General features: G+C 44.2%; 1 protein-coding gene across 1 annotated transcript; it reads left to right on the top strand.

The window, feature by feature from the left end:
* The first annotated feature begins 1091 nt into the window (after nt 1–1091).
* chga (chromogranin A) lies at nt 1092–20183 on the top strand. Its single transcript, XM_086002796.1, has 7 exons — nt 1092–1442; nt 1880–1926; nt 2040–2133; nt 2481–2549; nt 3682–3789; nt 4299–5281; nt 19673–20183. Exons 1-7 carry the CDS (start codon nt 1400–1402, stop codon nt 19754–19756), a joined length of 1428 nt encoding a protein of 475 aa, XP_085858922.1. The 5' UTR covers nt 1092–1399; the 3' UTR covers nt 19757–20183.
* The last annotated feature ends 1521 nt before the right edge of the window (nt 20184–21704 follow it).

Here is a 21704-nt window from a genome sequence, read left to right as displayed (position 1 = left end):
GCAGTCTGATAATGCTAATATTAAATCAGATCAGGCCGTATCTGGGGAAAGAACAAACAAAGCATTTCAGGTATGGCCCTTGCCTCCGAACGGTGCCCGACCTGTTGAATGTTTCCAGCATCTTCTGTTTCGTTGTTTCAACTTTCCAGCATCTGCAGTATTTTGTTTTTTGTATCATCTTCAACCTTCTGACTAAATGAAAATGTCCTTTGGGACCAGTTTCTGACAGCGTTTCCAGCTCTGTCAGAGCACAGTTGTGTAACTAACTGCTGACATTTTAACCACTTTACTGTTTAATAAGCGGTTGCGAGTAATAGTGCAATTATCAGACCCAAGGAACGAGTGTTTAAAAATAAAATTAATATTTTATCCAGCAACACTTTTTTTTAATGTTCTCTCCAGCGTTCACCTTTCCCCTCCCATCCTTCCTCGCTGGGGTATGGTTCCACGGGTGACAGTGTCTCGGGTTACTCTCCCAAGTGGGCCTTGAGTTAGCAAGTGACTCCAGTTATTATTTGTACTGAGAATGACAAAACAAAACCTTTATTGTGGAAATAGTGAACTTGCCCACTGCCATTGATGCTGTGTTGAACAATCTGTTTGTACTGGCGCCAGAATCTTAAGTGTGTGTTATTCAACTGGATGATTTTTTTTTTAATTACTTAAACATTTCTGATAACAATGGGCCTTAAAATGTGCAATGATTTTGTTTGTTTTTTGTAAATTTGGAATGCTCAAAGTCATTACAAAAACATAAGACTATATAACAATATTCTGTAAATAAAATATAAAATGTTACATTTTTAACGCTGGTGCAGAGATAGCCGCCAAGTGTTGAAAGCACATATTTCACACTTACAAGTAGTGATCTCAGCGTGCTCCAGACACAGCTAGCATTTTGTTTGTTTAAGGTGAACTGTAGACTCCTACTTTGTACCTATTAAGTTATCATTTGCATAATGTTTGAATGAATGTTGGGCAGATTTGCTGATTTCCTGGGAGCCTTTTGTCTGGCGTGGCTAAGAATAGAACTAATAATGCCAGGTGCTTCCTGCGCTCTTTCCACACACTGGGCTCACCTGCCCCCGACGCTGCTGGGATTTCAGTTGGAATCTGCTCGATGTCACATCCGGCTGCTGGGATTTAAAGCTGGAGTTGCTGCTGCAATCCATGCTGTTTCCAGAGTCCTGCAGCAGACAGGCAGACAACTCAGCTCAGCCAAATCCTTCAACCTCCAGCCCCATCGCATCGAATTCTCTCTCTTTCAGCCTGTGTTTTATTTTTGAAGGGTGTGTGTGTGTGGGGGGTCTGTACGAGGAATACAGGAGAACACGGTGTGGGGTGGTGGGGGGTTTTTTTTTGCACCTATTGAGCATTTGTACAATCTGCAGGGAAAAAAATGAGAGCGTTGGGATTTCTCACTATTTTACTTGCGAACCAAGGTAAGGACCATCAGTTGTTTCCCCTTTCTGGATAAATGTATCGCTTTAGTCTCGTAGATATGTTGACATGTTGTGATTTGATGTATTAAAAAAATAAGTGGGTAGAAATCACGAGTTGTGGAGAGACGGGAATGACCCTTTTTCAGCACCGAGGAGAGCAGGGGCGAGAGACGAGGAGCTGCCAGTACAATCCTGTATAATGTACCCTATTGTAACCAGTGACTCCCAAATCATTCATCCCCTGTCCCGTTGCAGTAATAAAATGAAGCTGAGCGTTGTTTAGTTCCACCTACATAACAAGAAGTTGTCTGTTTATATCGGTCTTTCGAAGCTCCAACACTCATGACCTGCTAGCCCATGCAGACGGTTCTGAAATTCCTCTCGAATGGACAGTCGATTAGATTACATTTCCCGGTGTGTTTTTTTTTCTATTGCAGCTTTCTCATCTCCTGTGCCCATTGAGCAGTCGAAAGCCGACGCCAAGGTAAGACAGCCTCCGCACGATTGTTGTTTGACCTCTTTTTGACCTTGGGAGTCTTTCCCTGGGGGGACTTTTCCCCAAGCAGCACTAACCGAAACCCTCTTTTTGCTGTGTAGGTAATGAAATGTGTTGTAGAGGTAATCTCCGACACTCTGTCCAAACCCAGCCCTTTACCAATCAGCCAGGAATGCATGGAGGCTCTCACGGGAGGTAGGCTGATTTCAACTCATTTCATTTTCTACCACCATTTCATCCAGCTCCATTAAGTTAATTATGAAATCCATTTCATCTCCAGCGTCAAACTGAGTATCACTTTACAAAATATCCTTTTTGTAAAGAAAACATTACTCATTTTTTCACTTTAAATCAATTAATGGTTGAGTAGAAATCTATTTAATCTTTATAACTGTAAACCTTAAAAGAATACAGCCACCTACGGTTTAACTTATTAAAATCGACAGTTCTCTGCGCCATGAAACCCAGACTAGGACACATGGTCACATTCATGGATTTTTAATGAATTGCTGATTAACTTTCCTATTCTGTGCTCTTTGCAGATGAGAGGATCAACTCAGTACTTCGCCATCAGAATCTGCTGCGAGAATTGCAGGAACTTGCTGCTGAAGGTACTGCCCAATGGCTGTGTTTCTGTAACTTGTAAACCAGGAGACTTGTTATTGCTTAGACTGAGGACGAGTCTGAAATACTGCCAGACTTGCAGGCGGTACCGCACTAAACATGTCCACTGTACCCACTTTCTCCATGAAATCTGCGTATTTTCTGCACCTAACCTGAAAAAAAAACAATTTTGCAGCACAAATGTCACCGTCATTATAATAACTCACTTAGAGAGAAAGTTTTAATTAAAACCCACAGTGACTGCTGCCATCTCTTTCCAGGGAGAGGGTCCTAATATTTCCAGTGAACGTGTATTGTGGAAATATTACACGCTTCAATGTGCATCTGTCTCTAATGAAATCAGGTTTCAATAAAGCACTAGATAACCTGCAATAGTGGGTTCGAGGTTATCTTTGAAGAAGAATGTTTTGTCTGCTAGATATCTAACACAGGAGGAAACCCATCAGTATATTTAGGAATCTACAATCAAGCCACTGAGGAATCTAAGAACATCAAACACATCCCACTTAACCCAAATGCAGAGAGCTTAGCTGCAGGTTGGCAGAGCTACTGAAGTCTCCCCAGCTAAAACAGTGCTGCTTACCATAGCTGCAACTCCAGCTAGGACCATCCTACCTGTTGGGGTACTGGCTTGCAGGGCTAACTTTAACAAAATAGATCATCTATTTCAAAATAACCACCAACATTTGGAAAGTTGAGCAAAGCACCCAACTTTTGCCATGAGCAGTAATTCAGTTGTTCATACCTTCCAACACAGTTAATGCAATTGAACACACAGTTGACAATCTAATGATATAAGGAATACTGTATGAAAGCATTAATTAAGACATCTCCATTTAACACTACTGAAACCTGATATTTTCAGTAATATAGAACCTTCTTATGTTATTGCGATGTTTAAAATTGACTAAGAACATAAAGTATGAGTAACTCCATCCTCAAGGTGAAGGCAAAACATTAGAATCTGATATCGTCAAGGATACAGTAAACTGGAACATCTGAGAAAGGTCATGTCAAAGGGGATGACACATTCAACCCCTAAAAAAAATCCAACCAGCTCTGGATAGGATTGCAAGATTCAGTACTTTGTTCCGCTAACAAATTTTCATTGAAATTTAGGTGCAGGGGCCAATGAGAAGGCACTGCAGATAAAGCAAAACAACGATTACAAGGACAAGCTATCTGCTGCTGTCAAGAGTCACATCGACAAAAAGATATCATCAGCAGGTTAGTGTCGATGTAACCCACCTAATCCTTAGTGCACATTGCAGAGTCTCAGCGTAATCCAAACACCTATTCAGTTGCAGACCATCTTTCTGATTGGAGTAATGTAACGTTGGCTAAATAATATTCGTGGTGCATTGCCAGAATCTAATTACATGTCACAGTAATTTTACTTTACAAATATCATACCACTGAGAACATCGGAGACTGTTTAAAATAGATTACATTGCAAAAAAGTGATATCGGTATAGATTAGATTTTCTGTGCTGCACAGTTACTATGTATAGATTGCTCTCTGGGCCATCATTTTAAAACATGGAAGTAGCATTAATTTAACATGATGATACTCGTTAAGTGATACACAACCAGCTTTTGTCTGTCTTTGTTCCTCTTAGAATCATAGTGTTTGGACAAGACATGTTTGCCACTGTGCGTTATTATGACAGCTGATTAAAAACAATTAATCAAGATGAATTCTTGAACGTTCACTTGTTGTATTGATTGCTCTGCAGATAAATCACAAGAGATCACCACAGAGGAACAGCAAGGATCATCTGCTGAGATAGTGGGAATAAAGGACAAGGAGGAGCAGGACAGCATAGAGGAGACACAGCCGAATGTAAGTGAACACAGCTTTCTGGACAATAAGGATACAACTACAGACTCAAACAGCGATGAAACTGACAGTAGAGATATGACAACAGAAATGAAAGATGAAATGGGAGATGACCCAATGAAGCGTGGCTTCACCGAAAGTGAATCTGTTGCAGAGCAGTCCCAGGATCAGAGCCGAAGCGAGGAGCAGAATACAGAGGAAAGTGAGCAAAGTGAAGATGAGTACACCCAGGAAGAGGAAGTGGATGAAGATCAAATCAAAGAGAGTGAGGAAGAGGACGAAGAAGAAAATCACAGCCATTACGATGACAGTAAGGATGAGGAGCCATCTAATGGTGAAGAACCTTCACAAGAAGATAGAGGAGATGAAGAAACCAAAGAAGAGGACAGAAGCCAAAGCAAAGTCCGTGAGCATTCAGAGGTGGAGGGGGATGGGAAGGACTCAGAGGAAGAAAGAAGGTTCAATGAGGACAACATGAGCCACCAGAATTCAGAGGATGAAGAAATAGAAGAGGACGAATACTCAAACAACAGTGATGAAAAGGACAGGTCGTCTGAAGAATGGGAGGAGAGTAAAAAATGGAAGATGAGGGGTGAACTTGCCCCAGAGCGGAACTCAAGAAAACATGGAGAAATGAGCGATGAAGACACAGGTGTGTTAGAGGGAAAAGGTAAAACTATCGGATCCGGAAATCGAAAACCACACAACAAACAGAGCCATTCCCAACACTCGTGGGGAATCAGAAAATCTCACTCTGAGGAAGATATCAGGGAGAAAGGGAAGAAGAAACCCATTGCATCATATCTGGGGCGAAAAAGGCTTGATATGGAGGATAAGAAAGAGAAAGAAGAGGAAGGAAGTGCCAATAGGAAAAATGAGGTTTGTGTCATTTTAAGTGCACTTTAGGGACCAAAGTGGCAATCTGTGTGTAGAGCCAGATGATGTAGGCGGGGTTTTAAATGAATTTTTTGCATCTGTGTTCACTATGGAGAGAGACGATGCAGACATAGAAATCGGGCAAGGGGACTGTGACATACTTGAACATATTAGCATCGAGAGGGAGGAGGTGCTAGCGGTTTTAGCAGGCCAAAAAGTGGATAAATCCCCAGGCCCGGACGAGATGTATCCCAGGCTGCTGTGGGAGGCAAAGGAGGAGATTGCAGGGGCTCTGACACAAATTTTCAGAACCTCTCTGGCCACAGGGGATGTACCAGAGGACTGGAGAACAGCTAATGTAGTACCACTATACAAGAAGGGTAGCAGGGATAAACCAGGGAATTACAGGCCAGTGAGCCTAACATCTGTGGTAGGGAAATTATTGGAAAAAATTCTGAGGGACAAAATTAGTCTCCACTTGGAGAGGCAAGGATTAATCGGGGATAGTCAGCATGGCTTTGTCAAGGGTAAATCATGTCTGACAAATCTGATTGAATTTTTCGAGGGGGTGACTAGGGGGGTGGATGAGGGAAATGCTGTGGATGTGGTTTACATGGACTTCAGTAAAGCTTTTGACAAAGTCCCGCATAGGAGACTGGTCAAGAAGGTAAGAGCCCATGGGATCCAGGGTGCCTTGGCGCGTTGGATCCTAAACTGGCTGAGTGGCAGGAGGCAGAGGGTGATGGTCGAAGGATGCTTTTGTGACTGGAAGCCTGTGTCCAGTGGGGTACCTCAGGGATCGGTGCTGGGTCCCTTGTTGTTTGTGATCTACATAAATGATTTGGATGAGAATGTAAAAGGTATGATCAGTAAGTTCGCAGATGACACGAAAATTGGTGGGGTGGTAAATTGTGAGGAGGAAAGCCTCAGGCTACAGGACGATGTAAACGGGTTGGTCAGATGGGCGGAAAAGTGGCAAATGGAATTTAACCCTGAAAAGTGCGAGGTGATGCATTTTGGACGGACAAATAAGGCAAGGGAATACACAATGAGTGGTAGGACCCTAGGAAGTACAGAGGGTCAGAGGGACCTTGGTGTACATGTACATAGATCTCTGAAGGCAGCGGAACAGGTAGATAAGGTGGTTAAAAAGGCATATGGGATACTTGCCTTCATTAGCCGAGGCATAGAATATAAGAGCAGGGAGGTTATGATGGAGCTGTACAAAATGCTGGTGAGGCCACAGCTGGAGTACTGTGTGCAGTTCTGGTCGCCTCACTATAGGAAGGATGTGATTGCTTTGGAGAGGGTGCAGAGAAGATTCACCAGGATGTTACCTGGGATGGAGCGCCTCAGCTATGAAGAAAGACTAAACAGGCTGGGGTTGTTTTCCTTGGAGCAAAGAAGGCTGAGGGGGGACCTGATTGAGGTGTACAAAATGATGAAGGGCATAGATAGGGTAGATAAAGAGGAACTTTTCCCCTTAGTAGGGGGGTCAATAACAAGGGGGCATAGATTCAGGGTAAGGGGCAGGAGATTTAGAGGGGATTTGAGGAGGAACTTTTTCACCCAGAGGGTGGTTGGAATCTGGAACTCACTGCCTGAAAGGGTGGTAGAGGCAGGAACCCTCACAACATTCAAGAAGCATTTGGATGAGCACGTGAAATGCCATTGCATACAAGGCTATGGACCAAATGCTGGAAAATGGGATTAGACAGGACAGGGGTGGATGGGCGGCGCGGACACGATGGGCCGAAGGGCCTCTTTCTGTGCTGTAAAACTCTATGGCCTAGAAATTGAGTTTTGGCTTAGCCAGGGCTTTAGCGCCGGAAGTTAGTGCCGGCGCTAAGTCCCCCTGCGCGCGCCAAAAATTCAGCAGGGCCGCGCCCAAACGGCTGCCGGCGCTACTGAAGGGTCTTTGCGGCGGTAAATCGGCGCTAACTGCCGTTTCGCGCCGCAATTCCGGCGCTGCGGCACCCGATGCGGTGCGGCAGGCTCGGGAAGTGCAGGCCTCCTCCTTCCCTTAAGGAGGAGCTGCCTGCACCCGGCCGCGGCCCGCGAAAATCTTTTTAAAAATGAGCCCGGCACCTCGGACAAGTGCCGGGCTTGCTTCTGTTCCGGGGGGGGGGGTGGGGGGAAGTCCGGGGAGGGAGCTGCGGCCAGGCGGCCGGCGGGAAAGCGGCCGGCCGCCGCGGGGCCTTTAATGCGCCGGCGCAAAGACTTGTAAGACTCTGTTGCCAGAGTCTTAGTTGCGGCTGCCACGGGCGAGGCGGCCGCAACTGAATTTCGGCGCTGGGGCCCGTCGGCATGGCAACCGGGACGCTGCGCACACCGATGACGTCATCGGTGCCGGCGCAGCGCTAACGGTCTACCGCGGCGGAAGGGCCCCAGGCAATTTTGGCGCCGGCGCCAATTGCAGCGCTAGGCCCTCTAGCGCCGCAAAATCGGCGCTAAGGGCACTCAATTTCTAGGCCTATGACTCTATGAGCTGATCTACTGTGGGGCTTCCTGTCAGTGGTGATCTGAATCATAGTTGTGATGGTTAGCTGCTAAGATGGAGCTTGTAAGCCACTGCTCAGGTACTCCCTTTGGAAGGGGGATTTTCTGTAGATTGGCGACTGCTTTTAACTCCCAATCCCTGCCCTTGGGGAAAGACCAGGTCATCAAGGACAGAGAAACAAGGAAATGACGGTCTTTCTTCTTGACATTTTGAAGTGTGACAGATTCAGACTAGGTGCGAGACATACTAACCAAATTAGTAATAATACTGTGGAGGAGGAATTCCTGGAGTGTTCACGGGATGGTTTCCAGGACCAATATGTTGAGGAACCAACTAGAGATCAGGCCATCTTAGACTGGGTATTATGTAATGAGAAAGGATTAATTAGCAATCTTGTTGTACGAGGCCCCTTGGGTCGGGGCGATCATAATATGATCGAATTCTTCATTAAGATGGAGAGTGAAGTAGTTGACTCAGAGACTAGGGTCCTGAATTTAAATAAAGGAAACTACGATGGTATGAGGCGCGAGTTGGGTAGGATTGATTGGGGAATGTCACTCAAAGGGTTGACGGTGGATAGGCAATGGCAAACATTCAAAGACCGCATGGATGAACTACAGAATTTGTTCATCCCAGTTTGGCATAAAATTAAAACAAAAATGGTGACTCAACCGTGGCTAACAAGGGAAATTAGGGATAGCATAAGATCCAAGGAGAGGACATATAAATTGGCCAGAAAAAGCAGTAAACCTGAGGTTTGGGAGCAGTTTAGGATTCAACAAAGGAAGACAAAGGGATTAATTAAGAAGGGGAAAATAGAGTATGAGAGTAAGCTTTCAGGGAACATAAAAACTGACTGTAAAAGCTTTTATAGATATGTGAAGAGAAAAAGATTGGTGAAGTCAAGCGTAGGTCCCTTGCAGTCAGAATCAGGAGAATTTATCATGGAGAACAAAGAAATGGCAGACCAATTAAATACATATTTTGGTTCTGTCTTCACAAATGAGGACACAAATAACCTCCCAGAGATGTTGGGGAACATAGGGTCTGATAAAAGGGAGGAACTGAAAGAAATCAGTATTTGTAGGGAAATTGACGGGATTGAAGGCCGATAAATCCCAGGGCCTGATAATCTACATCCTAGGGTACTTAAGGAAGTGGCCCTAGAAATAATAGATGCATTGCTGGTCATCTTTCAAAAGATGACTCTGGCACAGTTCCCATGGATTGGAGGGTAGCTAATGTAACCCCACTATTTAGAAAAGGTGGTAGAGAGAAAACCGGGAATTACAGACCGATAAGCCTGACATTGGTAGTGGGGAAAATGCTAGAGTCCATTATAAAAGATGTAATAGCAGAGCACTTGGAAAACAGTGACAGGATCGGACAAAGTCAACATGGATTTACAAAAGGTAAATCGTGCTTGACTAACCTACTGGAATTTTTTGAGGATGTAACTGGTAAAATAGATAAGGGAGAACCAGTGGATGTGGTGTATTAGGACTTTCAAAAGGCTTTCGATAAGGTCCCGTATATGAGATTAGCGTGTAAAGTTAAGGCACATGGGATTGGGGGCAAGGTATTGACTTGGATAGAGAACTGGTTGGCAGACAGAAAGCAAAGAGTTGGAATAAACAGGTCTTTTACCGAGTGGCAGGCAGTGACTAGTGGGGTACCGCAGGGATCGGTCCTTGGACCCCAGCTATTCACAATATATATTAATGATCTAGACGATGGAACTAGATGTAATATCTCCAAGTTTGCAGACAACACAAAGCTGGGTGGGCGTGTGTGCTGTGAGGAGGATGCCGAGAAACTCCAGGATGATTTGGACAGGTTGGGTGATTGGGCAGAAGCATGGCAGATATAACGTGGATAAATGCGAGGTTATCCATTTTGGTAGCAAAAACAGGAAGGCAGATTATTATCTGAATGGCAATAGATTGGGAGAAGGGGAAGTGCAACGAGACCTGGGTGTCCTTGTGCACCAGTCGCTGAAGGTAAACATGCAGGTGCAGCAGGCGGTTAAGAAGGCAAATGTTATGTTGGCCTTCGTAGCAAGAGGGTTTGAGTACAGGAACAAGGATGTCTTGCTGCAGTTGTACAGGGCCTTGGTGAGACCACATCTTGAGCAGTGCAGTTTTGGTCGCCTTATCTGAGGAAGGATGTTCTTGCCATGGAGGGAGTTCAGCGAAGATTCACCAGGCTGATACCTGGGCTGGCAGGAATGATGTATGAGGAGAGATTGGGTCGATTGGGCTTATACTCGCTGGAGTTTAGAAGAATGAGAGGGGATCTCATTGAAACTTATAAAATTCTAACAGGACTAGACACACTAGATGCAGGAAGGATGTTCCTGATGGTCGGGGAGTCCAGAACCAGGGGTCACAGTCTAAGGATAAGGGGTAAGCCATTTAGGACAGAAATGAGGAGGAATTTCTGCACCCAGAGAGTGGTGAACCTGTGGAATTCTCTACCACAGAAGGCAGTAGAGGCCAATTCATTAAATATATTCAAGAAGGAGTTGGATATATTTCTTAAGGCTAAAGGGATCAAGGGATATGGGGAGAAAGCAGGGACAGGGTACTGAATTTGGATGATCAGCCATGATCTCATTGAATGGCAGAGCAGGCTCGAGGGGCCAAATGGCCTACTCCTGCTCCTATCTTCCAAGTTTCTATGTTTACCTGTCTAGATATACATTAGCAGTGTTCATGTGACATTGCCCAGTCAGAAGATATGGGTTGTCATTTTTGAAATTAGTGGAAATGAAAATTGTGTGGGTTTTAATGGGTGGCTGATCCACTCCACCAGTTCATCCCACAAATGGTGAATGGTGTTTTATAATAAGAGCAGTGTTATCAGCAAAGTGTGATAGGGAAAGGTTTAAAATAAACGAGTGTCACACAAGAAGTGTGCACTATACCCAAGGTATTTACTATTACCAGTAGATACACCATGGCATTGAACGGGGCCGGGGGTGGAGGTGGGGAGGCTGTCGAGATTAAATTCAGCTTTCAGGTGAAGCAGGGTTAGATGGCCAAGGATAAGTGGAAGAAGGTCAAGGGAGGATTATAATATTGGAGGCCAGAGAGTGAAGGTATGGGAGGAGGGGGGGGGCGGAGAGTGTGGAAGGTAGAGCAGGGTTACAGGTTGGGAGAGGAGGTAGAGCATAATAACAATCAGAAGGTAATTCAATTATTTTTACTTTGAAGGGAAGGCAATGACTCACCTGCATAGTTTACCAACATGGCCACCAGTCAGACCTGAGAATAGGAATAAGGTGTTCCATGTGGCACCCAGTGGACAGAACATGGAACTGCAGGCAGACTCAACCCAAGCTTTTTAACAGGGAATTGCAGAATCACCGGCTTTTGTGACTGAAAGTGTGACCAAGGGCTGAGTGCTCTAAATGGAAAATCCTATTAAGGCGCCACATGCAGGCATCTTAGGTGATTACAAATGTAATGTGGTGTGGAAACAATTCTCATTATAAACTCCATAAAGAATATTGACAAGTGATAGGACATACCAATTTTAATAATGCATAGATAGAAGTACAGTGAAAAGGATGAGGAAGATTGAGAAATATGATTGGGTGCAGGTGTAATCAAGTATAAAACACTGTGCAAACATTGTAAGAATTTAAGTGGCCATCATAAATGAATACTTTTTATTTAAAGGGCTAATACTGCAAATACTTTTTTTTAAATTGTAATGGCAAACTCATTTCTCCATAGTCCAAATTAGAAATATTTGATAACAGTCTGCCATGCATTCATTTGTAATAGAAGCTAGTGGTTATAACATAACTGGCTAAAGTGGGTCACTTCACTATGTACATGTTATTTAGGTTATTATTCTAAAAATAGAGGCCGATTATCAAGTATGAGTTTCTAAATGTAGTAACCATTACTGGATAACAGTGGAGGGATTGAAATTACATCTACAATGACAGCAACCCTAGAACATTCAGTGTTGTCAAGGCTGTGACTCTCAATTTGGTTTTGTTTACCTGTGGAGGCTTACTGAAGACTTTATCTTACTGGCACTAACCTTTAATGTGATAGCTGGTGCTTTTTATCCATAGCACTCCGTGCCATGGGGCAATGGAGGTGTTATGCAACACCACAGAACCACACATAGCTCACAATATTACTAGCGGACTAGAAGAGATTTGGTTTCAGGGGTACTGGTCACGCGTAGATATTGCAGAAGTCTAACAGTCTTATATATGGGTGTGGAATCATGAGATGAGCTTTACATGGTGGCACCAAGTGTCAACACAGTTTTTCTATCTATCTCAGAACATAGAGGTTCTATCATGGCCAGTAGCAAGGTTTGAGACATACATCCACAAGTGAAACTGTTAATGGCACAGCTGGAGGTCAGTTGTTAATAGCCTCACATTATCACGTTTATCAGCAACAACTTGCATTTATATGGCGTCTTTAACGTCACAAGGTGCTTCACAGCAGTGTTTATCAAACAAAATTTGACACCGAGCCACATAAGGAGATATTAGGACAGGTGACCAAAAGCTTGGTCAAAGGGGTAGGTTTTAAGGAGCGTCTTAAAGGAGGAGAGGGGGAGAGGTTTAGGACAGAATTCAAGAGCTTAGGGCCTAGGCAGTTGAAGGCACGACTGCCAATGGTGGAACGCTGAACATCAGGGATGTGCAAGAGGCCAGAATCACTATTACCAAGAAATACTATATTTATGCATCTGTATTTTATTCAATATCTCTGCCCTCCTCAAGGCGTTAACTCCTCCTGGAGGATGGTTGACCAGCGCTGGGCGTATTCTGGCACCTCAGCAAGGGACAATTATTGATGTGTGAGGTTGACGATGAATGGCAACTGACTATTTTCCCATGGAGGCATCACAACCCAAGCTGATATTGTCTTCAGTGGCTGTCCACAAATGGGCACTTCCGGCAGGGGCTGCTGGGCAGTGATCAGGAGTGAAAATCCTGTCTGACTTTTCTCTTCCATTGTCATCAAGGCCAAACGTCATACCCCATACCACTAATCTGACTGCGACCAGCTAGCAACACAGACCAGGAATTGAACCTGGCATCTTTCTGGTCTGTGTAGTTAGATGCTCACTGGAAAAGGTAGCTGAGCCATCTGAGATGCCCTTCTGCTGTGCATTTAAAAATAAATGTGTGATAACATGGGATAAGTATGGAAACAAAAGTATCCTCATCGTTTCCAGAACACACATATAGGCCAGAATTTTGCCTACCTCAGCCGGCTCCATCCTGCTGTTGAAAATGAACTTACCTTAATGAGGCCTATTAAGCCCACCCAGCGTGTTACCCGGCCCAATTAGATGGAGTGCGTCTGGTGATGTCATTCATGAAGTGTTTGCAGCCGGGATCTTTAAAGGGACCATGGCCATATTACATTTGAAGTTTAATCTAACAAAGTGCTATCAGTGCACTACAGCATTGGAGTGCTGCAAACACTGACAACGACTGCACAGAGGCAGAGAGCTGCACCCAGGCTCTCCGATGCAGAGAGGTCCTCTTCCCTTCCGATGGGCAGAAAGACCTCCCCAGGAGACCAAAACAGCCTGGTTGCACATTGCGGAGAAGGTCACAAGCAGGGATGTGTTCAGGAGAACCTGGGTGCAGTGCCGTAAACGTTTCAATGATCTCATTAGATCAGGAAACGTTAGTACAAAGCCACGCTCAACCTCATTCTGCTGTGCCTCTCATCACATCCCCGTCACTCTGCCTTCCCTACCCTACTCCTGTACATCCTTACTCACACCAACATTCCTTGCACCTCCACCCATCCCTCGCTATCTACATTATCACTTCCCCATCTCACTAGCCATCCCTCACATTCACCCTCACCCTAGTGCAATCATACCAACTAACAAGACACAAGGGTAGCCACTTGGGTGTTTTATCCAATGTTCATGTAAAGTTTCTGTTAATGTGATGTCAAACATCATCTTTATTTTCAACACTTTCTGCTCTTGGACAGATTTGTGTGCACCTTTGGAAGTGGTTAGTGAGTTGCAGTGAATGGTGAGACATAACGGTACCCTCCACAATAGTGATGAGTGTGAAAGGAATGGCTTGGGCATTGTAGGGATGCTTTATGGTGTTGGGGTGGGGTGGTGCCAACCTGGCACATCATGTGGCAGCCATATGGGTGCATAGTGTAAAGTTAAGTAAATCTGGCCACGATGAGGCCATCCCTGGCCTCCCAGGAAGCAATGTGCTCGGGTGCTGATCCTTCTGTCCTGTACAGCATCAGGTGATTGCGGAGAAGGTTGGTGTTGTTGCTGGTGCTGCTGGTGTTGGAGCTCATCATGATCCGATTCTGAGGACCAAAGTGAGACAGAACAATGGCACCCATGTTGATGGATTAGATGGCAGGCGAAGTACAGATGACAGAAGTGATCTGTCAATGGTGAGAGAGTTCTTCCAATGAGGTGACACTGGATGGAGACTTTGCTGGAAACATTTGCAGCCTGCAGAATCTGTGCTGGAAATGGACTGAGCAACAGCTTCTGCCTGAGGAAAGTGATCATTTGTCAGGTGGGAGCTTTTCCTGTACATTTCATGCTGTCAAGTAATCAGCTGGTGCAAAGGTCACGGAACTCCCGCCTCAGGTTGACAGACGTGGTTCCCGAGCTGCATGATTCCCGTAGCCATGCAGGGAAATTTAAAATGTAGGGGGGGGGAGGTGCTTAAGTGCCTGTAAACGACCTGATAATGATTTCAATTGGGTGGCCCACCGCTGCCGGTCGAGTCGGGTCCGCAATGACAGACACGCCTGGGAAAAGGCACATGGGAGCAAGTTGCCAGCGTGTTCCCGAACCGCTGTCAAAAATAACAACTTTCCCACCCGACCCGCCACCGATCGCGCCCGCTACCACTCCGGAAAATTCCAGCCGTAGTAGAAAGGGAGCACACACACTGGGACCAGGGATTTTTATAAATCGTTGCTTAATGCAAGAAAACTCGCCAGCTCAGCAAATGGTCCGGAGTTCATAGCATGAGTTTATTTTCCATAAACCACCACTCCATAAAATGCATTTTATTCATACAATAGGTATACATGCATGTGATAAACACATGGGTGTATTAAAAAATATTGTAACTTCCTCATTTTCAGGCTCACTTGGTATGTAAATGTGGAATGTTACATACAGTGAGGTGAGACAGCAAAGTGTTTCATCAAGCAAGTCTGAGAGCAAAAAGGCACAGAATTTCAGTGAGGCAGAATGTGTGCATGCAGGACCTGAATTTAAATGTGTGATTAAGGATACAGTCCTATTAGCAGTGCATTCACACTGCAAGTTTCGTGTGGGTGCAAAACACTTTCACATGGGCTCCCGGTTAAGCAACGCCTCGATTTCAAAATTCTCATCCTTGTTTTCAAATCGCTCCATGGCCTCGCCCCTTCCTATCTCTGTAATCTCCTTCAGCTCCACAACCCCCCCCCGCCCCCCCCCCGAAATCTCTGCGCTCCTTTAATTCTGGCCTCTTCAGCATCCCCGATTATAATCGCTCAACCATAAAGGAGCGCAGATATCTCGGGCCCTAAGCTCTGGAATTCCCTGCCTAAACCTCTCCGTTTCTCTACCTCTCTTTCCTCCTTTAAAGACGCTCCTTAAAACCTACCTCTTCGACCAAGCTTTTGATCACCTGCCCTCATTTCTGCTTATGTGACTCGGTGTCAATTTTTTTTTCTTATAACGCTCCTGTGCAGCGCCTTGGGGCATTTTACCACGTTAAAGGCACTATATAAATACAAGTTGTTGTTGTTGTTCATTCCCCCTCTCCAGATGGACCGGCTGAGGTTCAGAGTTCACTGTATGGGCAATAGTAGGGAAAAACCTGGACTTACCCCAGTTCACCAGTACTCCACTAGCTAGCCCTATTTTATTTTTCTTAAACCTTATTTATCAAAAAAATTATAAATCCATTGCTGATGTCCTGTGGCATTGCTTCTGGGTACTCTGGACACGGGAGCATGATTGTGTTGTTTAGTGCAGTCCCATTCGAAGCTGGGAGTGGAGTTAAATGGAGGACCAGGGAGTGAATGATAGCTTGAAAGGAAGGGAAGGGTAGAGAGAGGCTGGGGAGTGGAATACAGAATTTTAGAATTAAAACCACTGGACCTGGAGAGAAGCATGGGCCTGTATCAGTTTTATTAGCTTTGAAAACAAGCTCAAATAACCTCACCGGAGCGGTTTAAAAAAAGTCGTTTATTCAGTGCAGTTCCACACAACCTCCATTACAAAATAGTTTTATGGATCAATTGTGTTTTTTTCTCCAGTAGTTTTTTTAAATATATTTATTCGGTTCTGAATGTTATTTTTGGTCTGGAGATGCAAAATAATCACTCCAACCACTTGGAGATTATTTTTCAGGTATTTGATCAATGTTGTCTGAGCTGTTGGTTCCTGGTTGGTCATTTTTTTCTTGTTTAAAGTTGAGAAAATCAGTAAACAGTCAATGATAGTTTGGGCCAATCAGAAGCTGGCTCTGATGTTTCGTACAGCATACATGTGGCGTATGAAATACACATTTAATGTGTGGAGTGTACACATTTAATGTATGGACTAGATTGGGTATAATTTTGTATTTACAGCTTTACTGAAATATTAGCAACTCATTCTGATATAAATAAATATCCATTTAATTTTTTCTAACAAAGTGTTTATTATTGTTAGCCTGCTTTTACGGTTGGCATAACAATGAATTTCCCAGATGGAAGAAGCCTCTGAGACCATATTTTTTAAGCTGCAATTTCTAAGGCTCAGTGCAAATAATTATACCTGCTTGGACAGGCACCCAAATGAAGTTTAGAAATGAAAACTAAGTTTTTTATATATATATGTTCTTATATATATATATAAATAAAAGGATAGTGGTGTCCGCCCGCCCGCTTTGGGGAACTGTATGAAGTGGTGGAAGGATTTCTGGCCGCGATTAACGCTCCTTCCGTGACCGTAACCATCTTTGTACCAGCCATTAGGGTGGTTAGTCCTATGGCGGGAGGGTTTTACGGGCTCCCACAACCCATATGAGGGGGGGGGGGGGCCACCCACACCCACGGACGCAAGTATCCCGCTGGATGTCAACCCAGAATTTAGAGCCGGAGCTCCGACTCCACTAGCAGCAAGGTAAAGATGGAAGAGGGTATCATGGAGGGAGGTTTGGAGGTGGGAAGTATTTTAATACAGGGTGCTCCCCAGCCTATTTGCAATAAAAATAGTGTAAAAATTATTTTAGCTGGCAGGACTGGTGTCTAATTTGATTGTTTTCGTTAACTAGTAATCTGTTGTTTCAGATTTCCCCTCCCAGCAGGGAGCAAAGGTGCCAAGTTTCTCTTCTTTTGAGCATCTGAGGACTATAGTTCCGACCAATGCATTTCAAAACCCGTAAAGGTGCAATTACATGCATCCAGTCTATAATGAGACTTTTCCAATAGCTGTACCTCTATACATACTTTTCTTCCTCTTGTTTGTGGATATTATGTACAAGTTGGGCAACAGTTTACAAGATTATACAGTGTCAACCCTTTACTTGCCGTGATTCTCAATAGTAGTGAATGTAATTTGTTCTGCTGAGCAGATGTAAGACAAAAGAAACTGAAGAGCCAATATCTACTGTATTCATGAGGTAGAGGGATAGGGTCAGTCTAATGGGCGAGCACATTTATCATAGGAGACTGCTGATCGTGACATATCCTAGCTCCAATACCTGGAAAGACATTTTTATTCAGTAACTTTATAAATTCTACAGGCCAGCAAAGTCAGTAAAAGTTTATTTATGAGAGCAGCAGAAAGAGGATTTCAACTCTCATTGTTATTTCTTCAGTCAAGTGTTGTTATATTTATTTATGTAGAGGTACAATTGGTTGCTGTAACCTTAAATGAAGAAAAATAATAGCAGCATAATTTGTGATTAAATCGGTATGAATGCGGCACTAAGTCAGTACAAATCGTTCTCTTTTCCTACATGGAGCAACCCCATTTTGTTATTTTAAAAAATATATTTGACATGTAAAGTCTTCCAAACAAGTCCTGAGCCCATCAGAGTATCACCTGTAAATTATAGCTGCCAACTGGCCCTTCAGGATTTTATACAATGAAAGGGGGAGCGGCATTTTCTTTCAAAGACCAACTGAAACTGTTACTGTATCAAATTAGATCATAATGTTTAAATGTTTTATCATGTCTTCAGAACAGATATTAAAACCTAGATATTCCTCACCGAGTAGATCATATTCCGATTTCTAAGAAACAAAATTCTATTGGCATTTATAAATGATTAAACATCTTGCACAGGGTAGGCACTTCCTGACCATGAACCTGACTTTCTGTTGTCACAATTTTTCATCACACTTTTCTGTCTTCAGTTACCATTCTGAATTGCTCAGTCGCATTTCCCATTCAATTTTGCCATGTCAATTGCTACTATGTAGTTGCAGGCTCTGGCCATGAGGTGGCCCTGTAGAGTCAGTTTCGGAAATCTCCCATTTCTGTTACTATGCTGTAGATTTTTTTAAATCCTTGGATGAAAATTTCAGTTGATTTGCATCTCCCGTTAGCGCCCCAAGAGAGCGCTAACAGGGCGCAAAGCAACTATCACCCGGGCGTGTCACCGCTAATGCCGCCCACAAAAATCAGCGGGAGGTTAGCGGCGGCGGTAACCTTTAGCACCCCGCAGCGCTGCGCCTCTGGCGATGATGTCATTACCGTGCGCAGCGGCCCGGCCGCGATCTTCGATAGCGCCCCAAGTTATTGCCGAACGCTATGCCCAACACTTGCGAACGGGGTGGCGCAAATTAAAGGGGAGGTACCGGGCGGCCATTTTTGTTGCTGGCCGCCTGCCACCACCTGCCCCCATTGCTGTCCCCGGCCTCCTGTGAAGCCCCCCCCGCGGGGTGCTGGCTGCACTCCATGAGCCCGGCACTCCTCGAGTGCCAAGCTCTTTTGCCGGCACTCCTATCCCTGGTGATCCAGCTGGGCCCCGGGTTGCGCGGTGCTAGGCCCATCCCCTTTTAATAAGGGGAGGAAGGCCTGCAGTACCATGGCGCGACGTGCCGCGATATTCACTCGCAGCACCCCCAAGAGGGAGGTGGGGCACGCCTCCCTCTTGGGGCGCTACTAGTGAACTTCGGGCGCGGGGGCGCTAACTTTCTCGGGACGCTAAAAGTAGCGCCCCGGCAAAGTTAGCGCCCCAAAGGAGGCGCGATCCAATTTTGCCCCCCTTATATTCACCAATTAACCTTGGGCAACACCTTGATCAATTTACTAATATTTAATATAGTATTGTTTAGTAATAATTTGGTATGGGGTCAGCCATGGCTCCGTGGTGCCATTCTTGCCTCTGAGTCAGTAGGTAGTGGGTTCAAGAACCAATCCAGAGACTTGAGCATATAATATAGGCTGACAGGTCAGTGCAGTACCGAGGGAGTGCTGCACCATTGAAGATGCCATCTTTCAGATGAGACGTAAAACCAAGGCCCCGTCTGCTCTCTCAATTGTACGTAAAAGATCCCATGGCATTATTTTGAAGTAGAGCAGGGGAATTCTCCCCACTGTCCTCAACCAACACGACTAAAATATATGATCTAGTCATTTATCTCACTACTGTTTGTGGGAGCTTGCTGTGTGCAAATTGGTTGCTATGTTTCCTACATTACAACAGTGACTACACTTCAAACGTACGTCATTGGCTGTAAAACATTTTGGGATGTCCTGAGGTCATGAAAGGGGGCTGTAGAAATGCAAGTCTTTCATTTTTTTTTTCCCATCTGTGAAGTGCAGAGACTGTTCAGGAATCATCTAGAAATCAGTTGCTAGAAATTCTCCTCTCAGCATTAAATAACATTTCGGGATGTCTAATATTTTCCCAGGAGCAAGAAGTGGAGAACCTTGAAGAGATTGAAAATGAACTGGAAGCCATGGCACAGAGGTTACACCAAATGCGTCGAAGTTAAATCCAGTGCTACAAAGCTCAGTAATAATGAAGCAACTATCAGCACCTTCAAAGTGCATTTCGTTTGATAAGTAATATTTTATCTAGTGTACCAAAATCACCAGTGCTTTCTAGGGTCTACATTCCACTTTTCTTTCCTTTGAGGTGCTGCCATACGCTTGCTTACTAAATCAGTTTGCATTGTTTAGTTTGATGAAAAGCACCAACTCTCACAGCACACCCTTTTTTTCTACACTAGCTGAATCCATTTGCAATATGTTACTTTTATGTTTTAAAATGCAGTGGCTTTTTAGAATACCCTATAGAAGAAATGAAACTCAAGTTAAAATATTATTGCACTTGGTGACTGTTTGTACCAAGTCAGACTAATTGTATTGTACATTCTATATACAATTTATGTAATTAAAATAAAACAACTTTTACCCAAGGTCTTTGCTTTTTTCCTCTCATCCTCAATTTAAAAAAAATTAAAGTGGAGATTTTCAAAAGTGTAGAAGAGCAGAGAGACCTTGGTGTCCATATACACAAATCCTTACAGGCAGCAGGACACGTTGAGAAGGTGGTTTAAAAAGCATGCGGGTTACCTGGGTTTATAAATAGAGACACAGAATATAAAAGCAAAGAGATCATGCTAGAACTTTATAAGAACATAAGAATTAGGAGCAGGAGTCGGCCATACGGCCCTTCAAGCCTGCACCGCCATTCAATAAGATCATGGTTGATCTTCGACTTCAACTCCACTTTCCTGCCCGACCCCCATAACCCTTGATTCCCCTAGAGTCCAAAAATCTATCTACAGTATCTCAGCCTTGAATATACTCACTCAGTATTCACAGCCCTCTGGGGCAGAGAATTCCTCAGATTCACAACCCTCAGTGAAGAAATTCCTCCTCATCTCAGTCTTAAAAGGCCGACCCCTTATCCTGAGACTATGCCCCCTAGTTCTAGACTCTCCAGCCAGGGGAAACAACCTCTCAGCATCTACCCTGTCAATCCCCTTCAGAATCTTGTATGTTTCAATGAGATCACCTCTCATTCTAAACTCCAGAGAGTATAGGCCCAATCTACTCAATCTCTTCTCATAGGACAACCTTCTCATCCCAAGGATCAATCTAGTGAACCTTCGTTGCACCGCCTCTAAGGCAAGTATATCCAACCTCAGATAAGGAGACCAAAACTGTGGTTAGGCCTCATCTGGTGTATTGTGGACAATTCAGGGCACCACACTTTAGGAAGATGTGAAGGGTACAGAGGAGGTGGTGTACCAGGGTGGTACCAGAGATGAGTGACTTCTGTTATGAGGAGAGGTTGGAGAAGTTAGGACTATTCTCCTTGGAACAGAGAAAGTTAAGAGGTGACCTAATAGAGGTTTTCAAGATGATGAGAGGTGTTGATAGAGTAGAATCATAAAACATTATTAGGTTGTGTGCATTATGGGTAAAAGTCAAGCTTCAGCTTGGTCTATTCATATATGTGAATGATTAAAATTAGTGAATGAAAATATTGTTTATTTGCAGATGACACAAAACTTGGAAGTATAGTGAACAGTGAGGAGGAGCGTGATAGACTTCAGGAAGACATAGACAGGCTGGTGAAATGGGCGGACACGTGGCAGATGAAATTTAATGCAGAAAAGTGCAAAGTGATAGATTTTGGTAGGAAGAACGAGGAGAGGAAATATAAACTAAAGGGTACAATCCGAAAGTGGGTGCATGAACAGAGAGACCTGGGGGTATATGTGCACAAATCATTGAAGGTGGCAGGGCAGGTTGAGAAAGTGGTTAAAAAAGCATACAGGATAATTTTTTATAAATCGAGGCATAGAGTACAAAAGCAAGGAAGTTATGATGAACCTTCATAAAACACTGGTTCGGCCTCAACTGGAGTATTGTGTCCAATTCTGGGCACTGCACTTTAGGAAGGATGTGTAGGCCTTAGAGAGGGGGCAG

This window comes from Somniosus microcephalus, chromosome 12 (assembly GCF_052327205.1).
Source record: "Somniosus microcephalus isolate GS21.2 chromosome 12, FLI_Smic_1.0, whole genome shotgun sequence".
Taxonomy (NCBI): Eukaryota; Metazoa; Chordata; class Chondrichthyes; order Squaliformes; family Somniosidae; genus Somniosus; species Somniosus microcephalus.
This window is presented reverse-complemented; position numbering and strand designations above follow the sequence as displayed.

What these genes read in the sequence shown, in the direction of transcription:
- chga (XM_086002796.1), top strand. Translation starts at nt 1,400, where the DNA reads ATGAGAGCGTTGGGATTTCTCACTATTTTACTTGCGAACCAAG. An exon ending in AGTCGAAAGCCGACGCCAAG is followed by an intron (nt 1,927 to 2,039) that starts GTAAGACAGCCT and finishes TTTGCTGTGTAG; the next exon opens with GTAATGAAATGTGTTGTAGA. An exon ending in GTGCCAATAGGAAAAATGAG is followed by an intron (nt 5,282 to 19,672) that starts GTTTGTGTCATT and finishes ATATTTTCCCAG; the next exon opens with GAGCAAGAAGTGGAGAACCT.